Genomic DNA, 27861 nt, shown 5'->3' on the forward strand with positions numbered 1-27861 from the left:
TTTGCTACTTCAGTTTATTTCACATGAAATACAAATTGAGGTAGGTTATTTTTGCATAGCTTGACAGATGTGGGTTTATTGAGATGAAAAGACCAAATAAATCTTAAAGGTTCAAAACAGAACAGACTGCTCACAAAGGTTGGAAAAGACCAGAAAAAAAAAAAAACCACAAACTTTGAAAGAACTTCTGTTGCATTTCAAAACTCCCTCTCCTTAAGATCGTACAAGTTGTTAAAAAAAATGAGGAGCACTCTGACGATACAGACTGTAAAGAAACCGGTCCTTTAAAAGAAATATTTCTCTTTATTTGATCAAGAAATTAGAGACAGAGGAAAAAAAAATGTTGAAGCATTTGAGATTTCAGATTAAAATGTTTCAGACAGAAACTTTACTGTGCATACAGAGGTTGTAAATCTTGTCAAAGTCTAATGTGAGAATAAGGTGCTGCCTGTTCATTTTGTGCGTTTTTAACAGCTGTCTTACTTTAAAAAACGGAAACATTTAAACAAAAAAAGAAAAAACACCAATAATTTCCACATACACACATAACTGGCCGCCACAAAATCCAAAAGGGTCCAAATGGACCCAAAACCACTTTACCCAATAGACAGGTTTTATGATGTGTCAGTAGTGAGCTTTGAAACTAAGTCATTTACAGACTCAACCAGGTGTACTTAGTTTCTTTGTAAAGTAAAATCAACCGTATGCAGTGTTTTGCAAAAAGTATCTATACCTCTTGAACTTTTCCTGACTTATTTCCACATAACCAAGAAACTGAACTTTTTGGCCTACATGCAAAACAACATGTGACGGAAAACTATTGCAACCTTACCACAAGCACTGTGGTGGCAGCATTATGCTGCGGAGATGCTTATTCGGGGATTAGGGAAGATGGACGGAGCCAACTGCAGGGCTGTCCGAGAAGAGCGTCTGTTAGAGGCTGCAAAAGACCCGGGACTGGGACGGAGCAAAGACCCTAAATAGTCTAAAGTCTAAAGTTTCGGGAGTTAGACTGGCCTAGTCAAAGTCCAGACATAGGTCCAGTTAAGAATCTGTGGTAAGACTTGAAACTTGTCGTTTACTGATGCTCTCTCCGTGCAATCTGATTGGGTTGGAGCTATTTCTCAAAGAATTGGCTCAAATTATGTTCTCTAGATACACCAAGCTGGCGGAGAGGTATCCAAAAGACCTGCAGGTGTATTTTAACAGAAGGTGCTTCTAAAAAGAAAAGTATTGATTTGAAAATGAAAAGCCCAATACTCTTTCTTACCATTTCAAAAGTATACACATATCTGTGCGGGGCTATCACATAAAATTTAGATAAATTTTGTGGATACATTACAAAATATTAAAAAAAAAGAAAAGAAAAAGGTCAAGGGGTGTGAATACTTTTGCAAGGCACCGTATTACTCTTAGATGGTTTTTAATTAGACCCTGAATACCGCTGGCAGCATGTTGCCGCTCAGCTGAAGGTCCTGGAGTGCTTTACACCCGCAGATGACAAAACGGTTCACTTGTTACCAGTAAGAAAGCGAATGACAGCATTGGGAACTTCCAAGGATGCATCGCCCACCAACACGACGTCATAGGAGTCCATATAGGACTGTTTCCTCTCCTTAAGCTGAGAAAAGAAGAAGAAACGGGCACTAAATACGGTTCGAAAGATCAAGATCAAAATGAAAAAGCAGGCTTTTTTTGCTTACTTTGTCATTTAGGAACCCGATCTTGAGGATGTTCTTCATGTCCTGAACTCCATCAGCCATGTCTAGGTCCCCAAGAGAGTCCCCCATCAGCAGGACATTGGGTCTAGAACGGAGCTCCTCGAAATGGCCCGTATTGAGCAGCGCACCTTCCCTTTTATTGTAGATGTGAATCAACTCTCCTTTGAAAGCCCTCAAGATCCCCTGTTAAAAAAAAAAAAAAAAAATAGCAAGTCTGAATGTCGTATAAATCCCTACTGTTAAAAATAAAAGTAGCTGTTTTAGGTGTGGCAGAGCTCACAGATTCATCAAAGTCCATGTAGTTGGAGATGACTTTGACGTTGGGGTGGAAGACGTTCGCTTGCCGTATCACCTCTTCCAGGATGTCTCCGATGCCAGCGGAGAAGATGAGCAGAGGGATGGCGTGCTCGTGAAGGCAGTCGAAGAAACACTCGTAGCCCTCCCTGTTGTGGCGTCGCCGCATTTTATTAAAACCGTTTCCTCTTACGAAGCGGCCATCACGTTTAGTCTTGAGGTGTCCCTACCTCAGCCTTGCTTCGGACTGACGCACCGCCTCGGCCAGCTCGTCTTTCTTGATGCGCTGCTGCACAAGAAGCTCGTGAGCTTTAGTCCACCTGTGAGAAGGACACGTGTCTTTAAACACAGGCGCCGAAAGAGCCCAGAACCGGGTACCCACTGGAGATAAACCCTTACCACTCCACCATCAACGGCAGCTTCTCTTCAACTGGCCGTGAAATGTCGATCTCTATCGGATAATAAGTGTGGAGAAGATCGTCCAGCTGTGGATGACAGGATTAAAAGTTTGAAATCAAAACCAAAAAGAAACAGGAGCTAAATCGAAAGTTTTTTTTCTCTCCAACAAACAAATATTTAAACCAAACACAAATTCCCTTCTATTTCGTGCCAGGTTTAGATCAATCTGTCCTACCGTTTGGCGAGCTTCGTTGGAGATGGCGTTGCTGCCTTCAAGAATATCTGCAAAAACAAACAATTAAAAAAAAACAAAGTGGATATTTTCTTCATTAAAGTTGCATTTTGAAAATCATTTTTAGATAGAAACTGTTTATTTGTCCTAAACACGAGACCAGTTGGCTCTTGCCTCACCCGATGCATCCACAGGACAGCTTTAATTGAGATGTTTAAAGGCTATAAACAATAAAATAGACATATCCTTTATTGTCTATCTGTGGGGAAATTCAGGTGTACCAGCAGCAAATTGACATAAAGGTAAAAACTGAAAAACAGACCTGAGAAAAGGAGACTGAACAAAAATGCAAATTTACAACAACATTTCTGTACATACGGCGATGGCAGAAACTTTTCGATTCTGGGTTGTTGTTAAGAAGGGCTGCAGAGAAGAAGCCCCTTCTCTCCTAGAAAAACATCAAATGTAGCTTGAGATTCCAGGGCTGGTAAAGACTGTGGCAAAGTTATTTTCTCTAGACATCTGGAAAAGGGATCGTCTAAAGAAGAAAAGGTAAACGCCACAATGTGTCCGGCGTCTGGCCTGCATTCTGAGGCAATAGTGCGTGGGGTTGTCTCTCATCCAATGGAGCTTTGCCAAAAGATCCAGAAGGGACTGACCAGGTTTTTAGCAGCACAGGGGCAAGGAACAGTACTCTCATTGTTCCTTTTCACTTTGTACGGCCCAAATTTCTAGCACAAGTCAGATTTCTTGAGGAAGCTTAGGTCCTATCTATCACCAACGGATGAGTTGCAGCATCAGAGCCTTAGAAAGTTGAAGTAGCTGATATAAAAGGCCGCCTTTGTTCCAGGGACTGGAGCCTCAAGCGATGATTATATAAAGAAGGATGCTTCATAAAATGAGAAGACAATAAAAAAAATCCTGATCATCTTCTTCTCAAGGCACAACAAGGCAGTGTCTTCAGCCAGGTCCTTCTTTAGACAGGGCATAAAATAGACGTCTACTGGATGCCCTTCCTGTTCAAAGCCATGACTATCTGTAATGACTTTTTAAAGACACTTGGATAAGGAGTAGGGCTGGACAATATAGAAAAAAAAATATTGATAAAATAGAAGTCATATTGATAATTATCAACAAATTCAAAAACATATATTTTAGATGCAGCCCTGGCTATTTTATGCTGCTGCTCAGCAACTTTTTTTTTTAGATATAGAACGCAAAGACTGAATTCAAACTTAACCATTTATTCAACCAACTTTTTTACCAAAACTACAAGTTTTTTAAAAAAAAGATAAAAGAAGGCGTGCTCTCTGAACCCTTTGAAGGGGGCGGAGCTTGGTGACGGATCGTTCCTGGGTCTGTGTTTGTGATTGGTTGGGAGGATGTAATGACTGTAATAATAACCTACATGGCTAGAATGCATAAGGAAAACTTTTATTCTATTAAACTTTTTATTGACCCTTATTTCTATCATCAATATAAGTCTATCAATCGATATATATCGTTATTGAATTATCGTTCAGCCCTAATAAGGAGATCTTCTTAAACATCTACTTTCCGCCTGGGGACTAACATATTTTATTATTTATATTTTATTTAAATTTAATCAGAATCTCCAACCAAACTGAAACAGTAAGTTTATTGAAAAATCACATTTCTGTTCATACATTTCATGACTGTAATACCTGCATATTAAAGCATCCTCTGAACGCTCAGCTTGTTTATTATAAAACATTGCAAAGTTGCTGTCTTTTAGCAGCACTAGCTGTGTGTACTTACTGTGACATGTGGGACATCGCTTCCCGTTGTATGAGAATCTCGTCAGGGTCATGTCAAAATCTGAGATCACCTGAAAACAGCAAGAATATGAAGTTTGATTACAGCCGGTGCTCTTTGCAGGGTTTACCTGCACCTATATGAGGGGTTTCAGCGCAAACACCTGTAGGGTGTTGGGGCCATCCTTTGACATGGACTGCAGGATCTCTTCCACCCTCTGACGATCCTTCATCCACACGGATTCACTGGACAGCTCTGGAATCTGTTGAAAGTGGGGGAAGTGTGTCATAAAAGGCAGCATAGATTAGTACAGGCCAGGCTTTGTGAGCGAAGTAGAAACAAACTAAACTGACACGCCATTTAGAAAGGTATTAACTCGTTTCAGTCCTGTCATTTCCCCCAATATCAACACGTTACCTCTAGTTTTAATCCATGTTTTATTTTTTTATTTGACTTACAAAGTTGTTAGCTAGAGTACAGTGGTAGCTCTGCGCAAACCTAAACGCGAGTTAGCAAACGATTAAACCCGTCGCAAGCGTGAAGTAAAGATTTACGTGTCGCTAATTCTTCTGAACGTTTACAGAGTGGTATTACCATAGTTTTCATTGTAAATTGTGCGTTGCGGCCTTTTCGGCAAATTCGGCAGAGCAAGAGAACTGTGTATCAGCTAAAAGGGCACTGATGCGTTCACTGCAGCCGCCCGTGTCTGAATGTTTTTGTAGGGTGTGTTTACTAATACATGAATTAGCGTAACGCACTTTTTAACTAAAAATTAGGTATTAGAAATAATATTTTTTGAAAAATGTCGTTTAGATTAAAATTTATCATATACGCTCTTTGGACCGTTTCCCATGGTTGCTTTAATTACGTGCCGAAGAGTGAAGCGTGAAGGCAACACCATTCTTTCGTAACGGCCCGTGTGCAATCGTCCCCTAAAGCAAAACCACCTGATTCAGGTTCCTACCGGTGCTTCATGTGCTATATAATAATAATAATAATAATAATAATAATAATAATAATAATAATAATAATAATAATAATAATAATAATAATAATAATAATAATAATAATAAACTTTATTTTCAGTGATTAAACTAAAAGATGAAACTCATAGATTCATAAATTATTAGGTCGACATTTGCCAATCTTGAGGAAAAATTAATTAATAAACAACGACAACAACAATAATAATGAATAATAATAATAATGAATAATAATAATAATAATAATAATAATAATAATAATAATAATAATAATAATAATAATAATAATTGATGCAAATGATGGATGGTTAATAATTTGAATGTTAAAACATCTGGAAGAGATTTGGAATTCGCAGAAATGTCACCTTACCGAAAAGTATCTCCGTGTACTGTACAGTACATGCACTCGATTGGGGCTCATTTTTTAGGTAAAATGTTTGACAACAACAAACAGGATTAGCTGCATCAGTGTGGCGTCACTTCCTGATTGCCTCAATGCCACACCACATTGCTGCAGTAACTCAGGGCCTTGTTGTGTCTGGTCTGGTGTCTCTCATCTTCAATCATTCATTTTTTATGTCAGTGGTCTCACATTCCAGTCCTCAGTCGGTGTCCTAAAACTTTTAGATGTTACCATAAACTGCCCTACACACCTGAATCTAATGGCTGAACTGCCTCGCATGCAGTCAAGCTCTAAAACTCTCTGCTGATATTTAAATCAGGTGTGTCGACGCAGGCACGCATCTAGAAGCTGCAAGACAGCAGCCTTGGAGAGTGGAGTTTGAGACCCTTGCTCAGTGGGATTTAGGCCAGTTTGCTGGCAGGTCCATCACAGTTACACGAGGAATTGGTACTGCAATGTGAGCAGGTTCCGGGTTTAAGCTGGGAAATGAAATCAGCACAAAGCTCGTCAGCAGTGGGAAAAGCAAGACTCCCCAAGTCACCGTTGACAACTTAGATTATGGTTATCACTTTCTCTAAAACAATGGAATCTGATTTTCAAATAAAATTTTAACATTTGTCAGGTAAGAAGCTTCTGACGTCTAGAATAATTGACTGGCTGCATGTGAAGCTCACTTAAACCCTTGAGCTTCTTCAATCCTCTCAAGACTGGGGCTATCCCTGTCTTCTGTACACCTTTTGCTACACTTTTTCCTTCCACTCAGCTTTTCTTTAACTTGTGTATATAATGTAAAGCAGTGTGAACAGTACGCCTTTACAGCATGGGTGTCAAACTCGTTTCTATATTGGGCCACTTTGGCATCATGAAGTCATTAAAAGGGCCGGTTGCACCTGTATAGATGATACTTTTGATTTCCTAATTTCATTCCAGTTCACATAAAAAAAAAAAAAGTCAAGAATTTCACAGTAACATCAAAGTAGCACCTTAGGGTCAGTTTATAGAGTTTATCTGCAAGAAGGCTGATATTGGGGTGAGTTAAAATTTAAACTCATTATTTTGCATCACTTTTTCTCTTTTGGAAAATTGCTGGGTTGTTTTCAAGTGTTGTGGGAAAACTGACATCTAGTGGCAGGATGCTGTTACTACACAGTTAAAAAAAAATCAACATTCTCTACAGGAGGCACAATTTTAGCCACTTTATACACCTTAAAAGGATATATGTCTCTACTTTATGACATAATATGCCTTTTTTTTGGCTCTGGAGGGCTGGATAAATTGCCTTGACGGGCTGGATGCCGCCCACAGGCCTTGAGTTTGACACATGTGCTTTATAGCAATAGCTTTACTGACTGATCTCTGAAGTCAACAGCACAACATTCCTGCATAAAATGTTTTTTTTTTGTTAGTCTTGTAATATTCTACTTACAGAGAAGTGTGATTCTCGGTTTATCTGAGCTGTAGACATAAGAGAAATTTACAGAAATATATTTTTTTGAAATGTATCACCCTGTATGAGACCATTTCTCTACTTGAACCGAATTACCGAAATAAATTCCTTTTGAATATGATTTATTCTGACGCACCTGTCATTTGACTGGGACAGCTTAATAGAGGTGAACCGTCCAGGCAATGCCATTTGCTGATTGGTCCAAGGGCAGATAAAAAAAAAATGATATTAGTGCTGCAACCTAAACTGTGTTAAGCAAATTAATGCTTATGTAACATATCTGTAGATATTCAATGGAGTCAGAGTCAAAGTAACAATACGCATTTCTCTTACAAAAACAGCTTTAATTGCAAGTGATGCCATTAGTACTTCTTACATCGAAATATAAGGACACAATGTCAGACTATCACATGCAAAGCAAATATATAGCTTATTTCAGTTAAGATCTGCAGTGCTATTTATATTGGTCACAAAGTGGAAATGAATATCATTTCTGCGCTCTCTAACCTCGATGCTGCACAGCTCCTGAATGTCAGTCACATCAAATTCATAGCAATCCCTTTTTTTTTTTCTCTTTTTTTTTTTGTCTTTAGGTGTGATTACTTTTCCTCGCATCCCCAAGTCTCTTTGGTGGGCAACAGGAGACCATACACAAATATACATCATCTCCAATGTACACCTAAGTTGAAATTAAGTATAAGTAATCATGAGATACTTTATGTTTGGAACAATTCTGTCCATAGCATCGTCTTTGTTTGAAGTTCAAAACTTACTTGCTGGAATTTGGTAAGGACAAAAAAAAAAAAAAAAAGCTGTTTCCAAGATACAATCACCTTGTCCGATATGACACAACTAGAAAAAAATGCAAAAAAAACAAACAAATATATCAAGGTGCGGAGACAGCTTTATGCCTCTTTAAGACTTTACAAGCAATACAATGTAAATAAAAAAAAAAAAGTGCAGTTCCTGGAGAAACCTTAACCATTCTTTGCAAACCCACAACCGAGCCGTGTGCAGACACAATTCAGACAGTCTTGCATTCATACGCATAAACATCTCTTCTTGATTTAACAGGATCACGTTGTTCGATTTCAAAAGTGCAAGAGAAAGGAATGATTGAGCCACTGCCGTCGATTTTGGTGCTAAATGCAGAGAAAAGAAACCGAAGATTAAACGTAACGCATAAAAAGAAAGGTTGCCTGCACATATTGCCCCTTTTAAAAAAAGCTGTTAAAGCGTTACGTGTACGTACATGACCAAACACTACGGCTGCCAAGAACAAAAGGGAGACTAGTCTAAGAGGATTTTACAACAAAATGCCTTTCTGGACTATCCAGAAAGGCCGGAATAGCCTAAACGTTATATTCACAGTCGATGTTGAGGGTGTCGAGTAAAAAGCGGAATCTCTTTTAAGAAAGCTGGACTGCTTATGAGGGGATTGTCACAGTGTTAGGAAGGAATGACGGGACTTTATTAAGAAAGTAGGAATGCATCACTAATGGTATTACTGATGTCACATATTCTTGTCAGTTCAGGCGTATACAATAAAGGAATGTCAAATATCAATTTGGACATATACAGGTTTATATTATACAAATAGATAAACACTATCTTTATCAACATTAATTACTAAAGCATACTTAGTTTCTCTTTTTTTTTTTTTTTTAGCTGCTGAAAGACACTCATAAACGTGTACATCCGCATCATACTGCCTGAATGAACTCTTCCCAGTGAGAATGAACCCGCACACAGGGTTTTTCATGGCTTTAAGTCAGCGATTAACACAAACGGAACGCGAGAGCCGATGCCCCGCAGCTCGGAGGAGCGAAAACATTCACGGCGGCGCGTTACGCACGGAGGGGGAAACCGTCCCCGCACGGCGCCCCCACCCTCGCCCGCTCAGCACTCTATCTGCGACTGGAGCTGTCGACGCAGGGTGAGCGTGCGCCTGTGGAGCTGCTGCATCTGCTGCATGCGGTCCCGCTGGCGAGCCAGGTTCTGGGGCATGGGGTAGCGCTGGCAGCCGTACAGGAAGCGGTACGGGATGCGCACGTGGCAGGCCGTCGCCCGGCAGCGGGGCTGCGGCATGGGCGGCAGCAGCATCCAGCGCTTCCTCTCGGCGCAGTAGCGGTACGCCTCCTTGCGGTACTGCTTGTCCACGTCGTCGCTGTTCTTCCAGCCCCCGATGATGAAGACGTCCTCGTCGAAGTGGCAGATGGCGGCGCCCTCTATGCTGGTCACCTCCGGCGGCAGGCTCTCCAGGATCTCGTCGGAGATGCGCGCGCTGATCTTCTGCCGGGCGACCTCGTCCCGCACCGCGTAGCTCTTGGGGCAGCAGGAGGCCGTGTGGTAGAAGTTGGTCGACGCGACGGCCATCTGGAAGATGCAGTAGTTGTCGATGAGCGGCAGCGAGTCCACGTCCTGCCATTGGCGGCTTTCCGTGTCGTAGCGGGTGGTCACCGTCTTCAGCCCGTCGTCGTTGTCCGTGTCCACGGGGGTGCGCGCCGTCACGTACACGTAGCGGTCCTCCACGCTCACCGCCTTCACGTCGCGCAGGATCTTGGGCGCGGACTCCAGGTTGTGCCACTTGTCCTGCTCGGGCTCGTACACGCTGACGTCCTTGAAGCCCGGGCTGAAGTTGCCGTGCCCGCCGATGCTGTACAGGATGTCCTTGATGCACGTCAGGCCGAACGAGTGCTTGCGCGTGGTCAGGTTGCTGACCTGCTCCCAGGTGTTGCGGTTGGGGTTGTAACGCTCCACCGTCTTGGCGAAGCCCGGCTCCATGGACCCGGCTACGTAGACGTGGGACTCCGTGGTGGCGATGGCGTGGCCGTCCAAGTGGTTGTGGATGTGAGGGAGGTTCACCCAGCGGTCCTCGTAGATGAAGTAGCCCACGCACTCGCTCAGGTAGTCCCCGCCCTCGGACACCCCTCCCACCACCATGATGACGTCCATGTTCTGGCCGAAGCGAGGCTGGAAGGAGGCCATGTGCGAAGACCAGAACTCCATGTCCGCCGACTTGAGGTTCTCGAAGCGAATGGCGTGGCCCTCCACGGCCTCCGACACCAGCCGCAGGCAGGCTTCGTTTGAGGCCACGAGTCGCTCGTTCTTCACCACCCTGGCCAGGTAGGTGGGCTTTATCTGCGGGAGCCTCAGGAGGCGGAACAGCTCCTCAAAGTAGCGACTCCGCTCGTCCGGGTTCTTCTGCACCCACTTCACCACGGCCTCGAACAGCACCTCCTCCGAGTCCACGGTGATCTCCGCGTCCGACAGCCAGTCGCGCACGAGGTGAAAGGGCAGCGTGTAGAACTCCTCGTCCTGGATGACCTTGTGGAAATTGCGGCGAATCATGTCGGCGGCCCGCAGCGCCAGCTGGTCCAGGGTGTACATGTGAGCCAGGCTGTGCACGGCCACGCAGTTGGTCAGGCTCAGCTTCTTCTTGAGGAACTCGCCGCAGAAATCTTTGAGCTGCAGCAGCAAGAACCTGCAGGTGGAACGACAAAGAAGAAACGACGCAATGAGTGACACCAGAGAGAACGAGGAGTCTGCTCGCAAACAGCGCCGTCGCTGAAAAGAAAGCGGGCCGTTAGAGAAAAGTTCACGCTCGGTTTCTTTCGTTGCTCAGCAGAAGCCTTTGAACCTGTTTAACCTTTTAATAACTTCTCACATTACGCATTTCTCTGGGATTATACGCGAGAGACGAATAACACAAAGTAGTCTTGAAAGACTTGTATTTCAAGTACTGCAAGTCTAAAGCACGGTTTGGTGAAAAAAAAAAGAAAAAAAGTTACCTTACATTTGTTCACAGACCACCGTTCGATTTGTCATTTTTAAAAACGGACAAAGTGGGTCACTACTGCAAACCTACGGATGTGAAACATCTACCGAAGCTGACAGGCTAGGCTAGGAGGCGTTCAATCAGAAAAGCAGCCAAAAGGCCTGCGGTAACTCTGGAGCTGCTGCAGAGATCCAAAGCTATGTCTGAATAATCTGCTAAACTGATCTATGTGGAATGGTGGCAAGAAGAAAGTCATTGTTGGGGGGGAAATATAAGCCATAAGAAGACCCATTTACAGTCCATGAACACACCTATGTAACAGGGCCGCAGGGTTTAAGGCAGGGTACACCCTGGACATGTTGGCAGTCCATCCCAGGGCAATACAAAAGAAAAAAAAAAAAAAACTGTGTGCATGGGCGTCACTTTGGGTCTACCAAAGTTAAGCCGTCTGCCTATTTATTTAATGAATCACTCACTTTAGTAAAAAAGATTCAGGCTAATTTGACATTCCTGTATTAGAGATAAATGTAATGCTCTTATTTTAAATTTATTTAGCTGCTTTCTCTGTATTTACTGTTCCACGTCAGTTCAACAATAAATAAAAGATTAATTTCTAAAAGTACTGAATATCTGAAATTTTTAGGATGTATTTTATAACATACCTAAATTGCACACTTTTCCTGGTGGATGCATTTTTCATGGGCCACCGTAATTTTGGTGTACCATAATTCACAAAATCATTTAACAAATACATCCGTCAGCAATTACACAACAAGGGCCGACCTGCCAGACATTTTCAGGAATTATGCTGCCATGAACATATGAGATTGTAAATTATGAAATAAGTTCAAAGGAGCTATAAGTAAGATAGTTACTGTAAAATCAACCAAAATTATTCTCCTTTTTCACCTGGGATAGAAGTAACACTCCCTATAAACAATCAATTCTCTCCATGAACAATGTCCCAGTCACGTTTTTCTCCTTTCAAACCTAGAGGTACTGTACGGAACTAGCCCGTGTTTACTTCCTGGTTCCTGAGCCAATCATATGAGAGTTCCCAGGGTTCTCAACACAGAGCACAGCATTTGGTATTTCTTCTTGCCAAAAAGAGCAGCAGCCTGCAAACATGGAAGCCAGTGAGAGAATTTGACCAAAAATAGAACAGAATACATCATATACCTGTCCTGTGGAAGTAAATATTCACAACAGCAACACACTGTTTAAAAACGGCATATTAGATTGTCGTGATTGGTAAGCTGTTGTACCGATTTGAGCCACAAGGTGTCAGTGTCACATGTAGCTCCTTTAAACTTACCCAAGACAGCAGAAAAGTTAATGTAGTAGCAAGTGTGTATTTGGCCAGTAAATTTCTAATGTGTTAGAGAACTTGCAAGATTGTAGCGGTGGTGGTGGGGGGTTAAATTTCCAGATGGTTAAACATGCTATTATTTAGATAGAAAATAGCTTGTGTTTTCATCCAATGCTCATGCAAATTTTGAGCAAACTTTTACAATATCGCAAAAAAAGAAAACGCACATCAGACATGTTTCCATCTGCGGGTTTATAGCCAATTAACCAGACAGCGCACAGCGTACTGTCGGTCATACGTTGATGTTACCTGTAATAAACAGGAAGTAGAGGTTGCTAACTAGCGCGGACCACAGATCAGTAATGGAGCAGGGCTTTAATGAATGTGCTGATTTTTTCTCTTTTCTTTTCACGGATGGGAAATGCTCTTGTCTCTTCGCCGGTCCACACGTACCCCTTGTTGCTTCCAGCCCTGTTTTCGAGCGTTATTGGAATATTCGGGAAGACGGCTGAAGCAGAAACAGCTGATCAGTCATGTGTGTTTCCATCAGCTCTTTAGCGCATTTATATATATATTTTTTGGAAAAGTTAAAAACCACCTCAGGCAAGCAAAAGCAAGTGAGTTAATTTGAATTTTGTCGTTTCCATCAACCTTTCCTAAAGTGACATTTCAAAATGTGCATTAAAAAAAGGTTGATGGAAATGCAGCTAACGAAAAGAAAGAATAAAAATCAAGAAGTCATTCATGAAAATATGTAAATCGCAATGATGCTACTTTGGTGTGGGCCGAGAGTTATATTGACTACATCCAAATTTTTTAGGACCTTCCCACAAATTGCACCCTTGACTATGTGCACACGTGATCACCCCAGTTAAAGAGTGATCAGTTAATTAAACTAACATAACATAAGCAAACGCCATGTGCTTTGGCATGGCCATGCCAATGTCCAGACCTAAATCCAACTGAGAGTCTGTGGCAGGAGCTGAAAACTAATTTTCACAGATGTTCTCGATCCAATCTGACTGAGCTCCAGCTGTTTGGACAAAGAAGAATGGGACAAAGATCTGAAATTCTCCAGCCGTGTGAAGCTGGTAGAAACATAAACCTAAAGGCAGTGCAGCAAAGGGTGGTTCCACAGGGCATTGACCCAGGTGGGCTAAAAGCACAGCAGGTTTAAAACCCATGTGGCATTTTCCTTCCACTTTTCCTTGGGTTTGTCACATGATATTAAAAAAAAAAACATTAAAGTCTGCGATGACGTGACTAAATGTGTGGGGGGAAAAGTTCAAGAGTTAGTAGATCCGTGTACAAGTGATGTTAAGAGATTATACCTGTCTGCCAGCTCCAGCACTTCATGCACATTGCAGGTGCTTACGCGTATCTCCCCGGTGTACATGTACTGGATGACACTCTCCACGGTCTCCGGGTCCGGCCCCAGCTCCGAGCTCCACTCCTTCATCTCCACCCGTCCGGATAGCGACTCGGAGAACTGCCCCCCCAGCAGCGGGGTGAAATAGTCGGTGGCAGCAGCCAGCACGGACCTGTGGGCCGAGAACTCGCAGCTCTGGACGCTCCCGGTCGCCGCCCCGCTGCTGAAGGCCAGCGTCACGTCGCAGAACAAGCCCTGCTTTCTCTGTTCGTTCTGCCGCCGAGAGAGCTCCGAGCAGTGGGAGGAGGAGGTGAAGTCCTCGGCCTCTTCCGCGTCACCGTCTCCGGCTAGCGCGCTGGGAGTGCTGCTGCTGCTAGCGCCGCCGCTGCCGCTGCCGCCGCTCCTGGCGGAGTCCTCCGGGTTGGGGGCCGCCGCTGCCATTCTGCTACCAGCTCTGGAGGTGAGCAGAGGTGGGAGATGCAGTAAACTAGCGAGGGAAACTAGGCGACATACGCAGCCGCACATACATGGAATCCAGGCGGGGTCAGACAGCGAAGCTTAGCAGTTGCGTCACTTCCGGGATTTGAAAGCGGCTCCTCGAGTCGAACGAAAACAAATTATTTTCCCAGACTCGTTTTTTATTTTTATTTTTTTGTAATTAATTTATCATATTTACTGTAACAAAAAGGCAAATAAGAAAATGTGTTTTGTTTTTTATGCGTCGTTTCTCTAACAATTGTATTTTTTTTAACTTACATATATGGCAAGTCATTGTAAATTAAAATCAAATACGCAATCTTTTTTTATTGTTGCATTTCTCGACACAAAAACAAAAATTTTCACGAATCAGATATGGAATTAAAGATCAAGCATCGTACCTAGTAATTACTCCATAAGATTTACACAGCAGAACTTATGTTTTGGAAAAAATATAGCAAAACAACAAACAAAACAAATCCTTAACACTTTGACCAGCCAACATACGCTACCATTTAGTGATAGTCACAAAAATATTTGATTTATAGGCCCCCTTCCTAGCTTATAGAAAAATATTGTTTTAAGTCAACAGAGTGACAGCAATATTTATTTATTTATTTGTTTGTTTTCTATAGAAACCATGTGAAGTTCGGTTTCTCTTGTATTAAAACTTCACGGGTCTCTCTTTCAAATCATTTTTTTTTAACAGTTGCAAAGGCAAACTATACTCAGCCTAAGAAATTATGGCACTCACTCAACTCTCCTCCTTGGGAATCATGAAAGCTCATGAGGTTTATGATAGGAATACAGTGTGGATTAATTTTGTTAACATGGTAAAGCTCAGTCCCTGTTTGTTACATGGGATGGCCGTTTTCATAATCTATTGTGTTATTTACTTTCCAGCTTTAAAGTCTCTTAGTTTGATTTTTGCTCACTATTTATGTTTATAGCCAAATCTGGTGTCTGTTAAATCCAGTTCCTGTTTATTTAGCTTATGTTCTTATTATTTTAGTAATTATGTTAGGTCCTTATTTGTGCTTGCCTTTCTTTAGTTCAGTTTCTGTTCTGTTTTTATGCTATTAGTGTACTGTTATATTTAGTTAACTTATGGTCTTATTATTTCTGTAGTTCTGTTATATCTACCCTTTCTTAGTTCAGTTAGTCCCCCCCACCCATGTCTGGCCACTCTCCTGTTCCCTGATAGATTCTGATATTTCCCCTGCTAGTTCACTGTCCCCCTTCTCCTGTAGCCCAGTTGTCACTCAGTTCACCTGTGTCTCATTTCTCCACCTATTGTTTGTTCCATATAAAATCAGCCAGCTCTATCGTACATATTGTCAGGTTCTCCGTCTTCATCCGTTAGTCTACCCTGTTCTGGTTTCATCCATGCTATGTTCCTGGTTCCAGTCATCCATGTTATGTTGTAAGCCTTCGTTATTAATAAATCATTCTTCATTCATCATGCGCCTCCCGTGCTCCTGCCTGTGATCCGGTCCAACCACAACCTTGACTTGCCTTAAACTTTAAGTTACTCTGTCAAATTGATGGTACTCAAACATAAGTTTTATACTTCCGCTACAACCAAAATATGTATATTTGTAATTAAAAAAGAATTCTGTAATTGGCCTGTTCTAATATTAAGGTAATTTCAACTCAAGCTTTTTCATATATACTTAAAAAAGTGTTTGTGATATATATTTAAACTCCAATTTGATAAAACAGTGGGGATATTATCATGATTTCTATCTCTATAACAAATTGCCTACATCAAGGAATCTGCAGCATATTTTTCTCCTTATGTTCAATATTTGTTACATGCTAAATTAAAAGCTTATGGTAAAATTTTCTTTTACCATGAAACATATGTCACTTTAAGACATTTAATTATCAATGCAACACAAAGTAGGGCATGTGCAGCGTATGAAATAAGAAGCTGCTAGAACATAACCTCTTTAGGAAGATTCAAACTATGCCTGGGCGCATTCACCTCATGAATTAGTTGGTAACTGTTACTGATTAGCGGTAAGGTTCATTGTTTTCATTTAAAGAAACTATTATATATGATTTGCAAAATAAAAAATACAATATAGTTTTTATCTTAGGTTGCCTAGGCTTGCTGAAAAAAAATGCATTAAGAACAAATGAAAAAGAAAGTTAAAAAAAAAACATGCTTGCACAAGAAATTATAAAAAAAAATTTAAAACAGGAGGTTTCTCTAAAGTCAGGGTTTAATGCAGATGTTGCACTGGAACAATGACCGGCATAAGATTCTCTTCAAAACTTGATACATTTTCCATTTTAATGGATGAAAAAGCTATAGATTTTGGGGGTGTCCTTCGTTTCACATACTTGTCAAATTCAGATATATTTGTTTGATAAGCAATGACATGGTGGCCTCTGCAGTTTTTGGCTTTAGCACACACAAGGTTTGCTTTAGATGTATGAAAGCCCTCCAGCTCCAGTTGACATAGGGTTCTTTTTTTCTAACCAGGATGGTAAGTGGACTAATGATATGACACACGACTCTGCCTTTTGAAAACAAAACCTCAAATAAAGTTATTTACTTTTAACTGCAACCTTATTTGAGACTCAGGCAGGATATTGTTGAAATTACAGAGTAGAATCCCATCATGTTCATTTTATTTCTTATATGTCACTAGAGCAGTTGTGAACATACAACATGGAAGTATAGAGAGGCACAGTAGTTACACTGGAAAGGTTAAAAACAGATAAAATAATTTCAAATTTAAGCAAATCTGATACATTTTGTAATATTCACAAAAAGGACACCACAGATGATAGATGGAACATTCTGTCCCGCACTCAGAGTCTAACAAGTGATTAGATAATGCAAGGTACTGTATGTGACAGAAGTTACACTTACAGATGAAGGATCAGATTTGAAATGATGAATCAAACAGTGTTTAGCAGAAACACAAGACAAGAAGTCTCTTACCTACTTAACATATTACATCTCAGTTTGGCACAGGAAAGCAAACATTTTAATTATTCCACTGCTTCAGCAACATTACAAACAAATACATTTATACAGAAACGCAGAGCTTGGGATTTGATCTGCGCTTTTGCACTAAACTTTCAATTTGTAGTTTTTCAAATGGCACGACGACGAGGGTAAGAGTTAGACAGTTGTATGGAATACAGACTTAGTAAATATGTTGATGTTATAGTTGCAGCTAAATTTCAGCACCTCACTGGTTGGTACTAATTGTTGTGGTTGTGTCCAGCATGTGTAGCTGAACCCATTGCCTCTCTGCAGCACATTGACAGACCTCGAAGCATCACAGTTAAACAGGTTTTAGTAATACTCACAAAACTGCTGCAGTGACTGGCTGTTAAAACTAAAAATATACTCTGAAAAGTCTCCAGTGTCTGACATTTACAGCTAGAATATATGTAACATCTTCCCTTAATATATTGCCTCTAGTTTCTGAAGCGGCAGATCACAGTGCGGCACTGATGGATGGCATGGAGCAGTTTCGTCTCTTTGATTATATAGACATGTGCTCTGGCAACACATAGGAGATATCATCCCAGGGGTGGCGATAGAGACCCTGCTTCAGCCTCTTCTGGTCCAGGTAGTGTCCTGTAGGAAAGATGAAAAGAACGGAGTCGTTAAACTCTAAGGCTCCTATTACACTCAACTAAAAGACTCCCCAGTCTCCAGGATTTTCCGAGAACTCGTGAAAGTTTCCAATTTTTTTGAAAAATCAATCTGCAATTTTTTTCTTTATTATTATTTATTAATTATTTTATTATTTTATTATAATTATAATTATTTTCAGGCACATTTTGGTTTAGAACTGCAGAATGAAATATTCAGGCCTAACTGTATTGAGGGGTATCTTTAAATGAGAATTGTTGGTTTCAGCTACGTATTGGGTTGTTCTAGGCAGTATGAGGTTGCAATCTCTGTATGAGATATATATATATATATATATATATATATATATAATCACTTTTTGAGAAGTACTGATCCAGACCCAGATGTGCTGCCTCCACAAAAATGAACCACCAGCATTGCTCCATGGCTTTGCATGTTTAAAGCAGTAAGTTGTTGATGCACCCCAGCAGACATGTCCAAGACGATTGGAAAACTGAGACCATCCATACTTTGGAGAAATATTGTGATCAAGTCATAGTCTGATGTGATGGGGTCTTAGGGAAGAAACGTTAGCTGTTGTGCAGATTTGACCAAAGCAACACAAATAACTCACCAATGAATCCCATGCTGCGTCCCAAGACAAAGATACCATTAAGGGCACCGATTTCAACAAACTCATCTGCCTCATCTCTGTTGGATACAAAGGGGAAAGGGTTATTTTATATTATATATGGACAATTATGTGTACGGTCATTTTGATTGGCTTTACTCTTTAGTATGTAACTTATTTTCTGACCGTGTAAATCCTCCACACGTTCTGAGCAAGTCCACAAACGCCACACCAATGAGGCCATCCACATTCAAGATCAGGTTGGGCTTCTGGTTAACACAGGGACAACAAGAGTGAATGCAATGCAACAGAGTGTTGATGACGCATTAAAGCAAACGTAGGGCTGGACGATAATTCAACAACAATATATTTTGATCGATCAACGTATATCGATGATAGAAAAAAAAGGATCAATAAAAAGTTCAATAGAATAGCAGTTTTCCTTCCTTATGCATTTTAGCCATGTAGGTTAATATTACAGTCATTACATCCTCCCAACCAATCACAAACGCAGACTCCGGAACAAAGCTCCGCCCCTTTCAAAGGTTTCAGAGAGCATGCGTTCTTTTTCTTTTTTTAAAAACTTGTAGTTTTGGTAAAAAGTTTGGTTGAATAAAGGGTTGCGTTTGAATTCAGTGTTTGTGTGTTCTCTATCTAAAAATAAGTCGCTAAGCAAAGGCATAAAATTGCCAGGGCTGCACTTAAAATATATGTTTTAAAATTGTCGATATTTATTGATATCGATCAATATGATTTCTATTTTATCGATATGCTTATTTTCTATATCGTCCAGCCCTAAGCAAAACATTTCAAATTCTTACTTTTGAGGTGGTGATCTTCTCCACTTCTAAAGCATAGTCTAGAAGTTGTGAGGAAGGAAAGTTCTGCCTCGCAAAGTCCTTTAAGATCTGGACTCTCATGTCGGGATTGTTTATCTGAAGAAGCAGAGGAAATGCTGTTCTGTTTAAACACCCAACATTTAAAGTAGGCTTTATTTTTTTTAAAATGGGAACTCTACCTGTGTACTCCCTTGAGCCATAAATACTACTCACCGACTTAACCCTGTGTCCAATGCCCATGATCAGCTTTCCGTCCTTCTTCATCTTGTTGACAAACTCCATGGGCAGCATGCCGCTATCAAACGCATGGCTGAACTGCTTTGCAGCAGCATCAAGAGCTCCTCCAAATCTGTCCCCCTGAAGAAACAACAAAGGATGGGAGAGGTTTCCTCTTTGCCTTGCGGTGGTCCTACCTAGGCGTGTTAATATTGAAAATAATAATAATCAAAATGTCACACAATGGTGAGGAGGCCAGAGGTGAGGCTGGAGATTAAATCTTTGCCAGCTCGGGCACAGACGATAGTGTTGTGTGCACCGGACACAGCGGGGCCGTGATCCGCGGTGACCATCAGGCACATCTCAATAAACTGACAGGCGTACTTCGGGAGCCTGCGCATAAAGAGGTGAAATTACAAAAATAAACCTGTATGTGGATCAGGAATCCCTGAGGTGCGCTTTTTACTGAGCACCGGCAGATAGGCCTGACCTCCGCTGGAACCAAAGCAGGCCCAGAGTTCCTCCCAGGCCAATTTCTGACTTGAAGACCTCAGTGATGGGCATGCCGGCATAGAGGAGCTCTTGGCCTCTCTCGTCACAAATGCTGGTCATAAAAGAAGCAGGTTTACGTATCAGACCCAGCTCCTGGACAGCAGACAGGGAGAAACACGTACTTTCATCATTCATCGGTTCATTTAACGTATTATCGAAAAGTATGGGAAACATGTTTCTTGCTGCCGTACTCACTCGCGCCCATGAGTAATCCATTGGTACGGTGGGCGGAGGCACCTCTTCAGCTGGCTGGATTACTCCTTTGGAAACAAGGTCATCATACACAGATCTGCACAAGGAATAACACAAAACAATAAAATACAGAATCACCAGTAAAAATATACCCTCATTGTGCATCGGTTTTTCCAAATTTATTTATGTTTCAGCCTCATTCACTAACAGAATAAAGCAATTTCCCCAAAACTCTTCACACAGCATCAGAAAGTCTGACAAACTGTTCCTGGATCAACTCTTTTGTTTCTTTGGCTCTGTGAAGAAGGGTAATTGCTGTAAGATCAATTGTTGTCGTGCTCTGAAGTCCTGAGCACCCTGGGGCAAATTCTTCTTGAAGGATCTCTCTATATTTGGTTATCATGATCTTACATTTTATACAGACTCGTTTTTCAGTTCTTGGTGCAGATGAACCTCCAGACACAATGATGCTGGCACCACTGTGCTTCACAGCAAGCATGGCATTAGCCAGGAGGAGTTCAGGCCAAAACGATTAATTTTGGTTTCATCAGACTGGAGAAGGTTGATTCTCCTGGTTGGACAACCTCTAACTCTTCAGCACAACTCAGCTGGGCTGCTATGGGCCATCTAGCCATGGTTCCATACATTTGGTTTGCTTTATCTTTCATTTGTAATACATTTGCCAACATTTCAAACCAAAACCTTTACGTTATGGGGTATTATGTGTTGACTTCTGATGGGGAATAAGGCTGGGATATTAAAATGTGGCAAAGGTGAAGCACGGTGAATATTTTTTTGTATGTGCTGCTGCACGTCCTGATTACACCACAGGAATGATAAACCGCTGGAATAAGCATAGCTGTGCACTCACTTGATGACCTCTCCCAGCTCATCAAAGCTCTTTGGGACGTAGGCACCAGCCTCTTTCAGAGCCTTGTTCTTGGCTACAGCTGTTTCAGAGGCCTGGTTGGCACAAGCTCCTGCATGGCCAAACTGTACCTGATAGTGAAAGAAACGTACCAGAGAATAAAGTTAAAAGACCTCTTTAATTTGTGAACTATCTCAACATCCAGTTGTAGAATTTGACTGAAACAAAGTGGACCCTGAAGCTACCCTCTTACCTCTGAGGAGAACATGGTGGCGCAGGTACCAATACACCAGCACACTACTGGCTTGGTAATTCTGCCCTGTTTAATAGCCTGGCAAATCTTGTATTCTTCTGTCCCACCAATCTGAAATAAAGTGTGTTGGAGGATAGATATAAAACTAGACATGGATCGGTTACCAGTATTAAGGCATATCAAGGTTTTAAAAAGTTTGGAATCCAAAACAGACAAAAAAAAAAAAATATTATATTGCTTTTATGTTTCAAAGAGCTTTTAATGAGCAGTTGTCTGTGACTGTACGTAGCATAGAGTAGCACAGTATTACCCCCCACCCCCACCTGTTTCTAACCACTGCTTGTCAGCTGGCTGCAAGTACACTTTTCTTCCTCATTTATAACAAAGCGATATGGACATTTTTCAATAGCACAAAGAAGGTATTGTCAGTTTAAAAAAATAATCATATATATATTACGGAAGACAATAGTCATTTTCATTACATTTATTTTAAGACTTTTGTTTGTTTCAATACCATTAAACCGTGGTGTTACAAAAGTGAAAAGCCTGATTTGGGCCCATACCTAGACAAGGTTTAGTCATAATAAGGCTTACTCCCAGCAAAGAGGGAAACCCTTCTCACCTCTCCAAGCACAACAATCATCTTCACTCCAGGAGTGTCTTGGTAGCGCAGAACATGGTCAGTAAACACAGAGCCTGGATATCTGCAGGAAAGATCCGCAACTGCTCAAACATACAAGCTTAAATTAATTCATGTACACTGATTAGTCACTTTATTAGGTGGATCTGTTCAACTGATTAACACAAATAGCAAATCATCCAATCAGATGGCAGCAACTTAGTGCACTTAGCCATTAAGACGTGAAAAAGATAACTGACTGAAGTTCAAACCAAACAGCAGAATCGGGAGGAAAGGAGATTTAAATGACATTATATATATATATATATATATATATATATATATATATATATATATATATATATATATATATATATATATATATATATATATATGCACTGGTTGAGTATTTCAGCAAAATTCACTAAGCAGCAGCTGTTTGGATAGAAATTTCTTATTGATTTCAAAGGAGAATTGGCAGACTTGTTTGTTGAGAACAGCAACTGTACCTTAAATAATCGCTACTTACAACCGAGGCATGCAGAAAACTAATTCTGATTGCAGAAACCATCTAAACATTAGACAGACGGGCCACAGTAGCAGAAGAACACACGGGGTTCCACTCTTCTTAGCTTAGACCTTTCTGACCACAGGGGCCTATAATGCACTTAACCCTTAAGTGCATTTAAAAAGGAAAATAACTAATAATCCTAAAAATGCTATGTTCTACATCTACGTTTTGTTCTTCTCGATGGAGCATTTGCCTCCAACCACAATCAAAATCACTCTGTTCAGGTAGCCCTATTTATCTGAATATTTATTTATTTTATTTTTTGACAAGCCAGAATGAAAACCAGCTGAAATGTAAAAATGTTAGGAGTAGAAAGTACACAAAAATGAATATGTAAGGAGAAGAAGTAAAAAGTAGGCTAAATAATAAGTACCCAAGTAAAGTATAAGTCACCAAGATTTCTACCTAAGTAAGGTAACAAAGTATCTGTTCTTGGTTACTTGACACCTCTGCAGCTGGTTCAGTGTACTCTGATGACCTCCACTGTCACAGTTTCCCAATCCAATAGAGAGCCTTTACTGATGAGGTCATCATGGATGTGCAGCAAATTAATCTGCTACAACAGTGCCAATATGGACCAATATCTCTAAGGAATGTTTCTGACACCTCATTAAATGAAGTCAAAGGTAAAAAACAAAAAGAAGGTCCAATCCAGGAGCAAAATGTTCCTAATAAAGTGGCTAGTGACTGTACATCAAAACTTACACACCTGTCGCCGCCGATGGCCACGCCCTCAAACACACCATCAGTAGTGCGGGAGATGATGTTGTTGAGTTCGTTGGACATGCCGCCCGAGCGGGACACGTAGGCCACGCTGCCCGGACGGTAGAGCTTGGAGGCCAGAATATTGTCCAGCATGCCTCCAGTGTTACCAATCTTGAAGCAGCCGGGCTTTATCCCTCCAACCTAAAACAAAAACGACTCCCTTGTAGGTTTCTTTCACTGAAATAACACAGATCTATCTGCAACTATCCAACGAGAGAGGAGGATGCAAGCCTAACCGTAGCAGGCCCAATGAGGGTGACACCTTTCTCATCTGCAGCTTTAATGATCTTCCTTGTGTGTGCTTCAGGGATTCCCTCAGCAATAATGGCAATGGTTCGAATCTGACAATTAAAGAGAAGGGCTTTATCTAATCTCTTTAAATGAGAAAAGTCTTCCATCCTGCCACAGCACAATCTATACCTGAGGGTACTGCATGGTCTCCATGGTGCTTTCGAAGGCTGAGCGCAAAGAGGCAAAACTGATGAGCACATCCACATCCGGGTGCTTCTTCATGGCGTCGCTCATGTTTTTATACACGGGGATGAGGATCTCTTTATGGCCCCAGTAGAATTTCTGCTTGTGGTCACCACTGGAGGGCATCCAAGAACACAAATATTCATGGCACACCCCAGCTACAGCGGGTTCGTCTTCAGGAATTAAACATGCAAGGAGGGGTATCCTCACGTGAAAGGGTAGATCAGGGCGGACACGGATGGCTCATCCCTGGAGCAAACGTAGTCGAAGTCCAGCATCCCCTGCACTGCTCGAGTCTGCATACCCCACACCAGAGCTTTTGTGTGTTTGGTGAAGAGGGTAGAGGCCTTAGCTAAAGGGGGGAAAATCACTCAGAGATAGAATCTGACCACGTAAAATGGTGTCAATGTGTTTAAGGCAAGGCATGGCAAATTTATTTGTATAGCACAATTCAGTACAGAGACAATGCCAAGTGCTTTGCATGATTAAAATACAGGAAAATAAAACAGAATATAAGCAAGTAGGAATTAAATGTAGAAACAAAATAGAACATCGATAAACAGTTGGAGTAAAAAAGTTGAACTAATGCTGTTTCAGTTGAACAGTTTAACTATAACAGTCAAAAACAGTCCTGAATAAATGTGTTTTTAATCTTGATTTAAAAGAACTCAGGATTTCTGCACTTTTACAGTTTTCTGGAAGTTTGTTCCAGATAAGTGGAGCATAGGAACTAAATGCTGCTTCTCCATGTTTGGTTCTGGTTCTGGTTCTGCAGAGCAGGCTGGAGCCAGAGGACCTTAGTGGTCTGGAGGGTTGATACACTGATAACAAGTCTGTGATGTATTTAGGTGCTAAGCCATTCAGGGATTTATAGACTAACAGAAGTAGTGAAAACTTTTGTTTTAAGTACAACTTAAAACAAAAAAAACAAAAACATATTTTAAACATATTTCCTAGTGTGACAGTGTATGTTAATAATATTGTTGCAGTGTTTGGATTGCAGTTTCTTCTTGCTGTCCAAAGAGGGGGCTCTAACACCTTAACTCTACAGTGGTGACAAGCTTCTGTCTGATGAGATAAAAGCTGAAGAATTCAGGAGGTAAAGGTTTTTGGCAGTGCAACAGCTCGCAAATATACTCACCAACCGGCACTCCAGTTTTCACCTTCTTGACTGGCGAGCCCTCAACATTGGCTTTGTTTTCAGAAGGGGCTTTTCTCCTGGATGTCGGAGTCTGTAAAAAACAAAACGAATAAAACAACCTGCGGCCTTTCGTTCACTTTAAACCTCATAAGCTGATTTTGATCCTGGTTTCTGAATAATGGAGCATCAGGCCTTTAGGTTATTTTATAAACCTTCACTGAACATCCATTTTAAGTGTTGCTGTTCCTCACATCGCATGTATGCCACCGGCTTTCCAAAAGATGACTTGCAAATTTCCAGAGCAACACGCTTCGATTTAGGCTTAAACTGGAAACTCTGACAAAACCTGGTCCATAAAAATACGTTTTACATATAGGATTTTCTGATTGCAATATTGTACAATTTAAAGTTCATATTTCATTTGTTTTCAATGTACATCCAAGGAAAACTGAGAACTGCACACACACATATTAAGGTCCAAGCACACTCCTTTTGCTGAAATCCTTTACTGTGCACATTTTTAATGGAAGCCTCGAGGGGGGGAAAGTGCATGGCTCTGCTGACTGAATAAGAGCGGTGTACAATCCTCTGCAATATCCTTACACAAAAGCGCTACAGGGCTTGTGATAATCTGATTCACTAAAAGGACGAGACAGCAGGAGCTGAAACAGTGGCTGCTGTGCCAGCCCTCCGTTCACCAAGACTGCAGGAGCTGACCCAAGTTGACTGTGAGCCAACTTGGTTGGGGTGCATGTCGTACCAATGTGCTGCTGCTGGAGTTAAGGAGGAAGTTGGCAGTGTGGGCAGCAACGGGAGGCTGGTTGGGAATTGGCCGGTGACCCAGAGCCATGCCAACGATGGCAGTCATGTGGGTTTCTGTGCCAAAGACGTGAATAGGGATCCCGGTGGTTTTTCCTGCGAGGGAATCAATATCACGATGAGACGATCAACGTGTACTTCTGGAAAACTTTAATACAATACAAAATGTAAAAAAGCAAGAACGTTAAAAGAACGTACCAACTTCTCCCATCACTCTGAGACCCTCCTGATAATTGGGACCGCCCCGACGAACAAATATAGTGACTTCATGCTCCTTCAGTGGTCCCTGATAGTCTTTAATAGCTCGAACGATCCCCTGCACCAAACATAGATAACTTTGGGGATTAACTTGAAACAGAGGGGTGATAAAGAAAATTCACATACAGAAACCTGCATGCTCCATAATGTGAATAACAAGTGTTTAAAAAAAGTTTTGCATTGTAGAAACAATGGCTACAGAGGCCCCAAAGTGCCACAACTCCATAAATAAATAAATACTTAAATGCATAATTAATCAAAATTAGAAACAATATAGAAATTGTTAGATATAATAGTAAATATGCAACAATGATAATGTCTATAATATAAAAAAACTAAATACAAGATAAATATAGTCCAAGTAAAATATCTGTTTTTATTTACATTAAGCATTTTTGTTTTACTTGGTCATTATTTCATGTTTGTGTGTGTGTGTGTGTGTGTGTGTGTGTGTGTGTGTGTCAACACATTATGAATTTATGTTAGTTGATTTGCTGTGCATGTACCTTGCAAAAGTATTTCTCCCTCTTGGCTAAATCTGTAATTTAAATGTTATTTATTCGTGATTAATGTGCAAAATTTGCACAAAATAGTCTAAGTTTATAAAGTGTTTAAAAAAAGTTTTGCATTGTAGAAACAATGGCTATAGAGGCCCCAAAGTGCCACAACTCCATAAATAAATAAATACTTAAATGCATAATTAATCAAAATTAGAAACAATATAGAAATTGTTAGATATAATAGTAAATGTGCAACAATGATAATGTCTATAATATAAAAAAAAAACCTAAATACAAGATAAATATAGTCCAAATAAAATATCTGTTTTATTTACATTAAGCATTTTTGTTTCACTTGGTCATTATTTCGTGTTTGTGTGTGTGTGTGTGTGTGTGTGTGTGTGTGTGTGGCAACACATTATGAATTTATGTTATCTGTTAGTTGATTTGCTGCGCAGGTACCTTGCAAAAGTATTTCTCCCTCTTGGCTAAATCTGTAATTTAAATGTTATTTATTCATGATTAATGCGCAAAATTTGCACAAAATAGTCTAAGTTTATAAAGTGAAATAAAAAAAATATTTATAACAAAAAAGTTAAAAAATATTTCTAAAAATGAAAGTCGGCATCTGCATATGTATCTGTCTACTTTGCTATGAAGCTTCTAAAAAGTTCTGGTGCAATTACCTTCCAAAGTCAGATAATTAGTCTAATGAAGTGCACCTGTGTGAATTAAGTGTCATATGATCTGCCAGTATAAACACATCTTTACTGAAAGGCCCAAGAGGCTGCAGCTCCTGTAAACAAGCAACATCCCTCCATGATGACTAAGGAGCCCTTCAAACAAGTCAGCGACAAAGCTGATGAAAAGTACAAGTCAGGGCAGGGTTATAAAAAAATATTCAAATCTTTAATGTTCCCCCGAAGAACCAACAAAGCCTTCATCTTTAAAAGAAAGCACACAGAACCACCAAAAAACCTGCCAAGAGAGAGCCGCCCGCCAATACCTAGTATTAAAAACAGGACTGTATGCTGGCAACTCACCAAATGGAAGGAGAATGGTGCTCTTGTCAGATGAGATTAAAATTAAACTTTTTGGCCACCAAGGAAAATGGTATGTCTGGAGCAAATCCAACACATCCCATCACCTCAAGAACATTATCCCCACCCTTTGATTTGTGAGTGGGATGGAGGGTTGCTGTCCCGTGGGGCGATGAGCTAAAATACTCCTAAAGCAACGCTCCAGATTTAAGGCGAAATATTTAATTGCGTTGGAATGGCTAAGTCAAAGTCCAGACCTCAGTCCAATCCAATTACTTTGTGGAGCTGGAAAAGATGGCTCCACAAAACACTGACTTATTTTTCTTTCTTTTTT

General features: G+C 40.8%; 3 protein-coding genes across 4 annotated transcripts in view; all 3 read right to left on the bottom strand.

The window, feature by feature from the left end:
• Positions 1–45: 45 nt before the first annotated feature.
• Positions 46–5991, bottom strand: LOC105932758 (cytosolic 5'-nucleotidase 3). 2 transcript variants are annotated; one of them, XM_021321245.2, is made up of 9 exons: positions 5776–5991; positions 4586–4684; positions 4426–4495; positions 2650–2696; positions 2415–2500; positions 2246–2335; positions 2002–2164; positions 1704–1904; positions 46–1621 (listed from the first exon to the last, which is right to left on the bottom strand). In XM_021321245.2, the coding sequence occupies exons 1-9, from the start codon at positions 5824–5826 to the stop codon at positions 1511–1513; spliced, it is 918 nt and encodes a 305-aa protein (XP_021176920.2). In that variant the 5' UTR covers positions 5827–5991; the 3' UTR covers positions 46–1510. The 2 variants fall into 2 exon arrangements, with proteins under 2 accessions (XP_021176920.2, XP_012727477.2); XM_012872023.3 differs by lacking the exon at positions 5776–5991 and adding an exon at positions 5017–5107 and having other exon boundaries at positions 1495–1621.
• A 1597-nt stretch (positions 5992–7588) lies between these two features.
• On the bottom strand, positions 7589–14280 carry LOC105932733 (kelch-like family member 11). The gene is made up of 2 exons (XM_012871987.3): positions 13674–14280; positions 7589–10739 (listed from the first exon to the last, which is right to left on the bottom strand). The coding sequence occupies exons 1-2, from the start codon at positions 14234–14236 to the stop codon at positions 9155–9157; spliced, it is 2148 nt and encodes a 715-aa protein (XP_012727441.2). The 5' UTR covers positions 14237–14280; the 3' UTR covers positions 7589–9154.
• A 2531-nt stretch (positions 14281–16811) lies between these two features.
• The window catches only part of aclya (ATP citrate lyase a), a 29289-nt gene continuing 18239 nt past the window's right edge, over positions 16812–27861 (bottom strand). Inside the window, exons 11-28 of the mRNA XM_036147963.1 lie at positions 25928–26045; positions 25671–25825; positions 24911–25001; positions 23980–24121; positions 23716–23884; positions 23532–23636; positions 23240–23436; positions 21963–22044; positions 21341–21451; positions 21091–21218; positions 20223–20316; positions 19966–20120; positions 19718–19868; positions 19473–19616; positions 19242–19355; positions 18607–18689; positions 18424–18500; positions 16812–17792 (exon numbers count right to left, since the gene is read on the bottom strand). Of these exons, the coding sequence (XP_036003856.1) occupies positions 17698–17792; positions 18424–18500; positions 18607–18689; positions 19242–19355; positions 19473–19616; positions 19718–19868; positions 19966–20120; positions 20223–20316; positions 21091–21218; positions 21341–21451; positions 21963–22044; positions 23240–23436; positions 23532–23636; positions 23716–23884; positions 23980–24121; positions 24911–25001; positions 25671–25825; positions 25928–26045 (2211 nt within the window). The 3' untranslated portion in view covers positions 16812–17697. The remainder of the gene's footprint in view (positions 17793–18423; positions 18501–18606; positions 18690–19241; positions 19356–19472; positions 19617–19717; positions 19869–19965; positions 20121–20222; positions 20317–21090; positions 21219–21340; positions 21452–21962; positions 22045–23239; positions 23437–23531; positions 23637–23715; positions 23885–23979; positions 24122–24910; positions 25002–25670; positions 25826–25927; positions 26046–27861) is intronic.

This window comes from Fundulus heteroclitus, chromosome 16 (assembly GCF_011125445.2).
Source record: "Fundulus heteroclitus isolate FHET01 chromosome 16, MU-UCD_Fhet_4.1, whole genome shotgun sequence".
NCBI classification, from domain to species: domain Eukaryota; kingdom Metazoa; phylum Chordata; class Actinopteri; order Cyprinodontiformes; family Fundulidae; genus Fundulus; species Fundulus heteroclitus.